At 34.2% G+C, this 12,870-nt stretch overlaps 1 protein-coding gene across 1 annotated transcript in view; it reads right to left on the reverse strand.

Annotated features, from left to right (window-relative positions):
* Positions 1–11,902: 11,902 nt before the first annotated feature.
* The window catches only part of RhoGAP1A (Rho GTPase activating protein at 1A), a 465,208-nt gene continuing 464,240 nt past the window's right edge, over positions 11,903–12,870 (reverse strand). Inside the window, exon 23 of the mRNA XM_090368823.1 lies at positions 11,903–12,172. Coding sequence (XP_090224949.1) covers positions 11,953–12,172 — 220 coding nt within the window. The 3' untranslated portion in view covers positions 11,903–11,952. The remainder of the gene's footprint in view (positions 12,173–12,870) is intronic.

A 12,870-nucleotide genomic window follows, 5' to 3' on the forward strand; every position in this document is an offset into this window, starting at 1 on the left:
GGATTCAGGGGAGGTCCCTATGGACTGGATATGTGCGTATGTAGCCCCAATTCATAAAGGAGGATCAAAACACGAAGTGAGTAATTATAGACCTGTTAGCATAATGTCTGTTTCAGTGAAAATAATGGAATCACTGGTTAAAGAAGTAATGCAGGATCACCTGGACAGGCATGAAATTATACTGCAATCGCAGCATAAATATGTCAAGGGGGAGATGGCTAACAAATCTGATACTAATTATGATACAGTGACTAAGGAACTGGATGCAAAAAATTATTTTGATATCATATTTTTGATACTGTTGCACATAAAAGACTGCTGTACAAACTGGAGCAATGTGCATTAAGGGCAAGTTAGGGCTATAAATAAAGGGATGGTTTGGTGGAAGAAGAAGACAGTGATTATCAATGGACACTGTTCTTCATGGACTAATGTTATTAGTGGAGTACCCCAGGGTTCAATGCTGGACCCACTGTTGTTTTCAATATTATCAATAATATTGATGAAGGTATGTCGGGTTTAAATGTCTACGTTTTCAAATGGTACAAAGGCAGGGTGGTTAACAACAGTCATCAGGGTGAGCTACTGCAACAAGATCAAGGAAAATTGGGTCGATGGGCTGAGAAATGGCAGTTGAGGTTTAACATTGACAAATGCAAGATACTGCATATAGGTAGAAATAACTCCAGACTAACTTAACAACTGTGGGGTACTACACTCAGGGTAGCGGATAATGAAAAAGACCTGCAGGTAAATTGTGCAGTCAGACTTATTTCTCTGAGCAGTGAAGGCATGCTACCAGGATAGCTCATGGTGTTTTCAATGATATACAGAAACTTCTAGCAGGGATAAGGAGGTTATTATCCCTTTTTATAAGGCCATGGTTAGAATGCATTTTGAGTATTGCATACAGGTGTGGAGGCCTCACTTTAGGAAGGATGCAGATCTGCTGGAACAGGTGCAGAGAAGGGCAACCAGATTAGTGAAGGGAACGAAGGGTGCTCTTACCTACAAAGGTTGAAGTTCTGAAAATTAAAGTGTCTCGAGACCAGGAACCTGTGCGGAGATCAATTGATTGAGGCATTTGAAGTCTTGAATGGATTGAGTAAGTTGAATATTAATGGCATTCTTCCACATGATGAGACTACACACGAGGGAATTTACTAATAATGGGTCTGCCCACACTCCTGGACACCTGCATAGCACTGCCTGTACTTTGTTCACCTGTGCATGAACACATTCCAGTTCCATTAGTGATAGACAATTAGAGATTTCCAAAGTAAGAGCAGAACTTTCCAGTTGCAGTTACCCTGCTAGTGTGGGATAAGTGTGAATTTCAAGCCCGTAGCTTTGTCACCGGATTGTGTGTCCCCCATGATGATGAGTTTGTTTCCATTGCCTACATCTCCTACTATCCACATCTGAATGTCTTTCCAGAATTTTACGCTCCGACCATATATGGTGGGTATAACTCTAAAAGGAAATTACATTCCATCATTTCCAGGGTAAAAACGCCCATTTCTCCTTTTCTGGCAGCTGGTAACATTTATCGTATTACCTATACAGATTGTGGGATGTGTTACATTGGCAAGACTGCCAGGAGGTTAGAAGATAGTGTCTCAGAATAGGAAGGGACTCTCTGCACCACCAATTTTGACCGTTCTGCTGTTGCTGAGCACTACTGGGTTGAACAACATAATCTTGAGCCTTGTTGTGACATTAAAATCATTGACTACTCACGTGATTACGCCAGTGCTCGTGGCTTGAAGCACTCTGTATAATTAGCTATAACCATACTATGAATTGCAATAGGGGAGTTCATATACACCCCATTATGGAATCTGCCATTCTTCAGTGCAAAGAGTGCTGGTTCTCGTGATCATGCCCAGTCATCTTTTGTCATATTACCTAATGTATATATACTCAGTATACATACCTTACCCCAGGGATCGTTTGTTGTTGTTGTTGTTTTTTTAGTTTTTAGGAGCATTAACAACTAAGGCCATATTGCTCCGGGGATATGCAGTGGTCATTCCCTGACCTTTCCGCATCCTCCGTACTTGATGGTCATGGGCTCGAACCCCAGTCTAATCAAGAAGTGTGTGCTACGCACTGCTGCTCCTGCCCATGGAGGCACCCCCCAGGGATCGCTAACTGTGTGTCCGCCGAAGAGTTTTAATGTGCCCACGTAAAAAAATCGGACTTGATATTGCATACTGAAGTATGATGATTAAGTAGAGGGAAGATTCTGGAAAGATTTTGCAAGTTACTTCCCGAGGTTCAAGTATTTCTCAAATCCAGAAATGAGGAATATCAACGACTTAATGACCACACTTGGTTGCTAGATTTAGCATTTCTCACAGATATGAATCAGAAACTTGATGTTTGATTTGGTTTGGTTTGGATTTTATTGGCGCATTAGCAACTAAGGCTATAATGAGCCAAAACTTGATGTATTAAATCTTGAACTTCAGGGAAAAGACAAGAATATTGCTGAAATTATTAGTTTAATCAGTGCATTCAAAGGTAAACTGAACTTGTGGGAATCTGACATAATAAAATGTCACTGTTATATGAAAAAGTTTATTATTGAAACTGTCACTGAAAAGACTTAATATTCAGCCTTTTGGGGAACATCCATTCTGATGGCGTTTCCAGGATTTCAAGAAAACTGAACCAGTTGTGAAATATGTTCTAAATCTCTTCAATAATTTAGCTATTTCTTAGATTTCAGTATTAATTGAAAAATGATTTAAAACAGACATTGCAGAAACTGAACTAGAAATTGTTAACCTTCAAAGTGACATTGTTTTATAATCATGTAAAAAAGATAATGACTTTTGGAATTGGGTGGACAAGAATAAGTATCCTTTGTTAAAAATGTAGCACTAATGGTGACCTCTTGCTTTGGTTCATCGTACCCCTGTGAGTCATATTTTCTAGAAAAGTTCATCAAGTCAAAGAATAGAGAGACTTACAGATGCACATCTAATTGATTGTTTGCGAGCTGGGTGTTCATCTGATACACTAGATTTTCGTTCGATAACTGAAGAAATTCAATCACAAGTTTCATATTAATTTTAATTAAATTTTATTTTATTATTCAAAAAAGTAAAATCATTAAATAACATTATGTATGACAGAGTATGTAATGTATGTGTTAATTTTCTAGTTTATATCATTCAATGTAAAACGTTTAATAAAAGCATTATTCTTCGATGCTAGCAACCATTTAATTAATATCAAAAGTAGCCTACCACCATGAAAAGATTAGCAACCCCTAGCTTACATTAACAAGCTGATGAAGGGACACGTCGAAGTTCTTTATAGCGACCCTCTTTTTAACGTTCCATGTGTAATAACATCCTATGCGGTTGGCCTTGGCCAATTTCTCATTAACCTAATGCCATTTTATGAACAATCAATATAAAGACCATTTTCTCATTTCCCGAGGGGGTCATTATATAGAGCTTCAACTGTATTTTATCTTGTTTTATCTATGTATACTATTTTATTTATAATAAAGTTTAATTTAATAATTTTGTCGGTTTTTACAAGAAATACAATGTTAGTCAATGTAAACGGATACAATACAAAGAGTAAGAAGGACATTGTGTATCCTAATATTTTATCTGCCATTAGACCAGTCCCATGTGGAGACAACCTGCTGATTCCATACTGTCCACTTATATCGGAGAATGTAGCAGCAGAGAGTGCTGAAAAAAAAGCTTCTAAAGATGAAACTGAAGTCTACATGCCCGGAGACATTGAGTCCAGCCCTCAACTATTTTCACAGCATGAACTCAATGATCTGGGCAAGAGATTTAAATTTACCCAAGGAATCTGCAGAATTTCTTGGTTTTAGACTTAAATCAAAAAATCTTCTAGCACACGGGATATTTTTCTCATGGTACAGGCACAGAAAAAAAAAAAAAAAGACAACTAGTCCTCTACTTTTTTGAGGATGATTCTATGGTTTTTGCAGTAATATAAATGGCTTAATGAACTATTCAGGAATTAGTTACAATCCTACACAGTGAAGACTTTACTGATTCATCAAAAAGGAGGCTAAAAGGTGTGTTGCTCCACAATGGAAATAAATATGGGTCAATTCAAGTATCTCACTCTGTGCATTTGAAAGAAATGTGCGAGAACTTGAAGTTGTGGACAAATATTAAATACGAAGAACAAGGTTGGTTGGTCTGTGCTGACTTTAAAGTGATAGGTATGTTACTTGGACAGCAGTCCAGCTACACAAAAATGCCTTGTTTTTTGTGAGTGGGACACAGTTGGGAAAGGAGTAAGCACTGGGATGACAAGGTCTGTCCAAAAAGGGACAGTTTGCTGCCTGGATCAAAGAACACAGTTCATAAACCAGTGGTAAACCCCAAAACTGTCCTCCTTCCCCCTTTGCACACGAAACTGGGTTTGATGAAACAGTCTGTGAAAGCTTTATCTCAGGAAGGTTAATTTTATCATGCAGATGAACCCTTTAATCTGCATGATAAAATTAAATTTCATTGAGTTAAAATGTCCAAATTGAATATGAGACTAAAATTTAATAAATACAATGTGTTACTGACCAGAATACTAAAACAAGTTTAAAAAAATCATATACATATAGATGTGTGCATGCGTGTCTATAAAAATGACTAATGACTTTGTACTAAATTCCCATTGATCATCCAAGAGAAGCTAAAACAAGGTATTTTTGTTGGACCTCAAATCCACAAACTGATGAGGGACTGCGATTTTGAGGGAACATGAAAAAAAGATTAAAACAGGCATAGCTTAGCTTGAGGTTTGTTGTTGAAAACTTCTTAGGGAACAACAAAGATCCAGACTACAAGAATATAGCTGAAAATATGTTGGCAAACTTCATGTTGGGCAACATGAGTGTCGAGGTACATTTTTTACACTCCCCCTACCTTGACTACTTCCCAGAAAATCTAGGAAGTGATAGTGAAGGACAAGGAGAGCAGTTTCACCTGGAGATTAAAGACATGGGAGATTAGCTACCAGGAGAGGTGGAATATCAACATGATGGCTGATTATTGCCAGATGCTGAATAGGGACTGTAAAGTAGAAGGATCTGCAAGAAAATCAAAGAAATGAAAATTTGACCTATCATAGATCAGTTTTTAAAATGAGGTAAGTGTTTAGTGGACTTTTCACTACACTACACTTTTTAGTAGTGTTTTCAACACATATTTAAATATAAGTCAAGTAAAAAGTAGCAGTTTATTATAATTCCAGTGCACAAATTCTGCCAAAATTAATAAAAATTTGTGAAAAATAAAATTTTCTTTCATGATTTTTGAAGAAACCTGATGTGATGAAAACAAATGGAAGTAATTTTTGAAACCAGCATTAGAAATTGATTCAGATACACCTTTTTCTGGGAAAACATCAACGAATTTTTTTTCAAAATGTAGAGTAGTGTAATCCACACAGAAAAATCCTGGTTGTGTTTGAAAGCATACTGTACCAGTAAGCATTCCTGTGTCTGAAAATACAATTTCACAAACAAATCCTTTTTGAAAAATGAAGCACTTCTGAAAAAAAGAAAATTTGACTTAAAACTGGAAGAGAACTAAACTTTTCAGAAAATCAGAAGACATCTAATTACTAGAATACTTCTGCCTAAACTGGAAGAATTGATAGATATGCTTTTTTTTAATTTATATGACTAATAGCTGTGTAAGAACTACAGGAATTGATTAAAAATTTGAATCGTCAGAAATGACAAGAACTAAAAACAAATGAGGAAATAAGAAAAAAAAAACTTGGGGCATCAGATATCTAATCAAAGTTAAGCAGAGCAAACTTAAGAAAGTATGGGTTTATAATAAAGGATGGAAGAATGGAGAATAGCTAATCATTCATTTGAAGCAAAAATGAATGTAAAGAACTGTAGACAGGGATAAATATCTAAAAGGAAATACGGCAGCATAAAGGAAAACTGTAAATAAAAGGCACAGTCAAGGACTGATCTGTGCTATCATAGTGATGAGCACACCCACTTGGTATAACACAATTTGGAGGATGATGAAATTTCTAATAATTTGCAAAAGCTTCAAGCACATAAACCATTACAGAATGTTGGTTGGCAAAAGCCATAGTTTGCTACAAAAATCAATTTTACATATGAAGCAAGCTATCCACTACCTACACAACTATGGCTTTCTCTAACCCAAGCATTTTATGGCTCTAGCATAACTGAAGCCATTTCCTAAATTTTCAAATAACACCATTTAGTAACTCACTATGAAAATCTTTGTCCACTATATAAGATAATCAATCAAGATCTCTCACTGATTATGACTGGTTATCCAATGAAGTACCAATAAGCAGTGAACTGGTCCTCTGGGCAATTTCATGCATTTCAAACAAATAACAATAATAGTATAGATAATAAATAATAGAATACTTCTCCTTAGAGAAATTTCTCTACCCTCCCAGGGTAGAGAAATGAAGCAACCTATGGCGAATTCTCCACAATATGAGAATAACACATTTTATAGCAAATTTGGTTTTCTTTTACTACATACAGAACCTTGGTTTTTGCCAACCCAAGTAAAGTAAAACTATAAAATTGCTTTAGATGAATAAACAATATTGCCCCATCTATTGAACAGTGCATTGCCTCAATATTTCACTAAAGATTTTTCACAAAATTTCATCAAGCATACACAGAATGTGGATGTATAATGCATAAACTAAGTGCAAATTTAATTACCTAAGTTTGCACTTGTTATACAAAACTTGATAAAAAGCTGTGTAATATTAAAAATTCACAAATAGTTTAATCATAAAGCAAGAGAAATGAAAATGAATAATATTTTTTCAAAAACAAGGGATGACCAGCTTATATGAACTTTTTCACACTGCAATGTTTAAAATTTGCAAGTTTTCAGTTTGTAGTATCCCCCCTTTAAATCTATATTCCACTATGCTTTTTTTTTTTTTTTTTTTCTTTTTGGCATTGGCCTTTACCTCATTAATTTCATATGATATTCCTTGCCATTTCCCATATTTTTAGATATAAAAATATGCCATGTTTTAAAAATATGGAGTTATGATTCCAAATATATCTGTGATATATTAATGCATTCTTAAATCATCATCCCCTATTCCAAGAAAAAGGAGTCCACTAGGACTCAGTTTTCTGATTTTTCTAATAAAATGACATGTGATATGTATTAATACCCACTTAACAACCATCTGCAATATAAATTGTTACCAATTTTCAAAGTAAACCATGTTTGAAAATATAAATTTTAAATATATATATATATATTAACTCTTTGTGGGTATTTCCTTTTTTTTTTTTAAAAAGATATCTTTTTTCCAACAGATATCAAAACAGTATAATAAGCTTCCTGCAGAAACATTATTTGTACTCTGTACTTTGACTACTTTTTTTTTTTTACACTGATCAATTTGATCCAACTACAGTAATAGTGACCCAAGTCAATAAAGCATTACTCATATCTCTTTAGTCCTTTCAAGAGTGAATAAACTTTTCAACAAAAAACTGTCACTTTATTCTTCTGAACTCTAAATTCCCTTCCTCTCACTTCCTTCTCCTCATACAATTCAGTTTCTATTTATTTACTCATAAGCATTATTAACTCCTATTAATGATATATATATATATATATATATATTTTTTTTTTACTTAAAATTACCAAAATTCTGACTATAGAATCGGAAAAAAGCAGTTTTTACAAATATTCTTTCCTCCCTTTTCATTACTGGATACAGGTATATCAATCTGTGAGATTGATATACTGCAAACTATATATTCATAAACAGTTCGTTAAGCTTCAAATTTCTTTTACCTTACTGTTGCACCCAGTTATCATTATCTTTAGCTGAAAGCATTTTTTACATTTATTCATAATTATGTTTATCAACAAATAATTATGCTATCATACAACTTAACTATCTTTCTGTCTAGTTATTTGCTTTTATTTTTTACTGATCTTTGTTTCTAAATGAAAAAAATAAGCTATATAATTAGAGCATACAAAAAGTTCCTGGAAATGCACACTGGTATTTAAATGGTTTGTTTGCACTACGGTGGTAAGTCTTCGTTGAGTACTGATGTTGACCTTGGTGCACATACATGCCAAGTGGGAACTGGCTTGACCACTTCGCTTGAGTATTACAGCTGACTGATTGTGGAACAGCACAGTTTGAACAGTGTGCTAACATCAAATTGTTCTTTAAACTAGGGAAAAGTGCTCAAAGAAGCTGCAAGCATTACAGAAAGCTTAGGGAGATGATGCTTTCACGAAAACAGCAGTTTATGAATGGCTTAATCGGTTTAAAAATGGACAGGAAACACTGGAAGATGAACCTCGCAGTGAGATTCATCTTCCAGTGTCATTTGTGAGATTTTTGTGATGTTAAAGGGTGTCATGAAACAATGAAAATGTTGCAAAAGTAGAGGAACCTGTGCAAAATGACAGGGGAATGACTGCTGTTGAGATTGCTCATGAAGTTGTACTGCCTGTAGGCTCAGTACATAAAATCCTGATGCAAAATTTAGGGATATGTTCATGCATGCAAAGTTTGTTCCATGCTTGCTGTTGAACTAGCAAATGGATTGCAGGAAAGCCATCGCAAGTGATTTGTTCGAAAAATCTATGCAGGATCCAAGTTTCCTAAGAAAAGAGGTCACTGGGTATGACTTTTGGGTGTTCACCTACGATCCCAAGACCATGGTGAATGGCACACAAAAATGTCCCAACAGCACAAGAAGTCTCATGCAACAAAATCTAACATCAAAGGCATGATAATTTTTTTGATAATGAGGGCATGTTGCACCACAAATTTGTGACTAGGGGAGAAGCATTACTGCTGATTACTACCTTGAGGTTTTGACACATCTGCATGAGAATGTGAGGCGAAGATGACCTCAAAATTTGGAAGGAATGCAGTAGCTTCCCCCCCTCCCCCAACCTTGTGCCTTTTGATCTGTGGCTGTCCTTAAACTGAAAATGTGGCTTCGGGATCATTGTTGTTTCACTACAGTGGATGACATAAAAACAAACAAACAAAAAAAAAAAAACAAAAAACACAATTTAAAAAAAATAATGCTTTCAAAGCTTAGGAAGACCAATGGAGCAAGTGTGGGTGCAGAAGAAAGGTACTTTGAAGGTGATTAAGTTAGTAAACCCAACTGTAAATTTTACTATAAATAAACTTTATAGTAAAATTGTGTTGAGTGAGGGAGTAAGCGAGTGTAAAACATTCATTAAACTGATAAACCATTAGAGATTGCTTATTTGTAAAACTAAATTAATTCTGTGAAGTTACTACTTGTGACTCAAAATCCAATTTATAAAATATAAAAGTGGTTCAAATAGATTACAATAGGAATCTAATAAGGAAATAAAATAAAAAAAACTTGTGGCACGTAAGTTACAAAAAAATTAAATCTAGCACTTTACAATGAGCTGAATGCATCAAGATCCATTCATAAGGAAATGTTACTGGGCTTTTGATACTGAAATACTAAAAAACTATGCTTATAAACTATGAAAAAGTTTTGCAATTTATGATGTCCAAGATATAAACTTCTTGGATATCATAAAATTTCAGAATTATTCCTGTTTGACATTAAGAATACACACTATTTTACACCACCAGAGTAAGACAGCAAACAAGCAAAACATTTAAAATAAATCTCCCTTATTCCTAATATTAGGAAACCTAGAAGCAGAAAAAAATTACTTGCCAAGCTCAAAGACTAACAGTTTTATTTGAAAGATTTGAAAATATTACATAAGCCATCAATAATTTAAATTTCCTGAATTTAGCTTAAAGGTTCTGTTTTGTGATTTATCTAGAACCATCAAATTATTTTAGAGTGCCATTATATTGAGAGTACAGTGTAAAAAAACTCTTTTTTAGGTGGATGCTCTTAAACAGAAAATTATGTAAGCCAATGATATTTTAAGCCAAAAATGTTTTGTAACAATTTTACAGAATAAATAGTTTTACTTGAATTGTAACTAAACTTCTACTATTATTACATAGTGATGGGCATAATCAAAATAACTGAATGATTAAAGTTAACTGCAGGATGGAAGCCTCCTCAACAATTCATGCTGAGGGAAATGGACCATAATCTGCCAAGCTGGTCCAGTGCGGGTTGGCACTGGATTTTACCCCAAGGGCTCACACCTGGTGAGTATGGGCTTGGCACATCCAGGGTCCTGAGCTGGATATCATCATTCTTCTTTTTCTTGGTGATTCCTTCTACTTCTCTCTCTCCCAGGGTAATTCAGAAATTTTTTTTTTTGGCTGATGCAGTATAAGCCTGAGGCTTCCTTGCACCATATGGCTAATAATAATAATAATAGTATTTAGCAGTCAGAGGCTTGAACCCCGGTCTACTCAAAGAGCGGGTGCTACTGCACTCCTGCTCCTGATCACTCGGCATGATTAGCAGCTACTAACTACTAGTTGTTTGATTATATAATTCAAAAGATATGAGTATAATCAATTTTGACCTCTTGATTATGCCCATCACTATTATTATGGAACTTATAGTTTTTAATATGCACCCCGATCAATTCAGAAATTTTTCTGGCATGCAAACTGTTTTTCCAAGTTCAAAATAATGTATACATCTATGTATACATAATGTATTCATGTATACATCATTTCCCTCTACTGATATGAAATACATAAATTTTAAAAATAAAACTATTCAGAGATAAATCATGAACTAACTTATGATTAAAATATAACAACAATTCAGATGGGAGGTCAGAATAAAACAATAAGGTAATTATGCAATTCTAATTGAAAAGTTATCAGTGTGATAAGTTTCCATTTGTAAACTTAAGTGTGTGTGTGTGTGTGTGTGTGTGTGTGTGTGGGCGTGCGTGCGTGCGTGCGTGCATGCACGCAATAAACTTATAAATGTTCTTAGACACTGCAAAATATAAACTTAAATATTCCTTTCATTCTCTAAGCTGAATGCAGAACAAAAAAATTTAAAATTATTTTTAATTTAATTAAATTTCATTTTAAGGTGCAGCCACGCACCATAATGGATATCCCAACTCAATACAGAAGTGGTAGATTTAATTTTTCTGTTTTGTGTAATTTAGGATATACCAAATGATTAATAACTGTTTATTAACTATCTACAGGTTCAAAAAAAAATCTTTTGTTTTAAATATTTTGGAGAATGGGAAATGATCTGTACTTGTTTAGAAGCTGATATATCAAATCTCTTTCTTGTTTAGTGGAAAAGGACAAAAAAGCAAACAGTATATTTCATTAATTCAAAGAAAGCATGAATGTACATGCACCACACCAATCTACCTATCCACCCACCCACATGCATGCACATATTAAAATTAAATAAATTAAATGATTGCAATACATGGCATACAGTGTAGAGAAAACTTGTTTTAAATTGAAAATCAACGAGAGTCAGTGTTTCAGACAAATTAATTTTTGAAGATAAAAAACTTAAAATTTTCTATTTTTCTATGAAATTATTTAAATTCAAATATACAACATAAGCAGACCTTATGAATTTCAGGGAATTAAATCTGATTAGTTGAAATCAGATATAAAACTTTTTGATGCATAAATATAGCCACCCATGCAATTTCCTTTTACTTCATATAATTTTATACCATAACTAGATACCATATAACATTTCTTAATTTATTTCTGTTTCGAAACTTATTTATTTGAATACTAAACTTTAGAAAGCAGCTTCTAGAATGCACCTATCTTTTTCAGAATGCATAATTCCAAACAATCATTTGAGAGTGAGAGAGAGAGAGAGAGAGAGAGAATGCACAGTTCTACACATTGTACAATGACCTTACGTTGTGCATTATCTTTGTAATAACCGGAGAACTAAAGAAAATATTCATTTTTGATATTTGTAATTTAGATTATTATTTACATGAATCATCCATGTGGATCACAGTTCAGGGGAAGTGCAGCAGAGTGCCTCTTGAGGAAGAAATAAAAAATACCTGCCTGAGCCATGACATCCACTGTACTTGCAGTCAGCAGGTCAACAGGCATGGAACCGGAGGAATTACTGCCAGGTCTGAGAACAGTAGGACCAAACACTGTGGCCAGATTGTGAAGTGACATCTTGTTAGTAGATTCATGTTGATTTACCCTAAACATATAAAATTAGCTTCTTACATTATTACATAAAACTATCAGTGAATACCATAAAGTTCAACAAAGTCTATTAGTCAAAAAGTCAATCTATATTAACAACATACTAAATAAACTCACAAATCTGTTACTGAATTCAGAACATTTAAATTTGTAAAAGAATAAGAAGTTTACCTCAATGTGATATGTAGAGCAATTCCGTATGATACTCACCAGAAATTAAAACGAAAACAATTAAAATTCAATTTTATTATTATTTTTTTAATTTTTTTATGAAAACCCCAAACACGACAGGTATTAGAACCTATAGTACTTAGTACTGTGCTTGGGTTGGAGGTTGAAAAGATGAAAGAAGATATTTGTTGACATTAGACTTGAACTTCTGTAGACCGTAATTTTCAGAAAATACGTATGAAGGAAGGTTGTTCCAGAAAATGGCCGTCGAATGAATAAACGAGGAAGATAAAAAATTGGTTCTGTGAGTTTGTTGGACAGTAAATGGATGTTGGTTGGTGGCAGCACGTTTTCAAACTGTTTTGAAAGAGAGAGAAAGAGAGCAGGAATTATAGAAGCCAATTCAGAAGAACAGTGTCTATGGAAGAATCTGTAATAAAGGCATGCAGTAGAAACAGTACATCTATGAGACAGCGAGTGGAGAGACACTGTTAGAGATGAGTCATTAATTAACCTAATTGC

The sequence above is a fragment of the Mastigoproctus giganteus genome, chromosome 1, assembly GCF_048544385.1.
Source record: "Mastigoproctus giganteus isolate SK-2022 chromosome 1, ASM4854438v1, whole genome shotgun sequence".
Taxonomy (NCBI): domain Eukaryota; kingdom Metazoa; phylum Arthropoda; class Arachnida; order Uropygi; family Thelyphonidae; genus Mastigoproctus; species Mastigoproctus giganteus.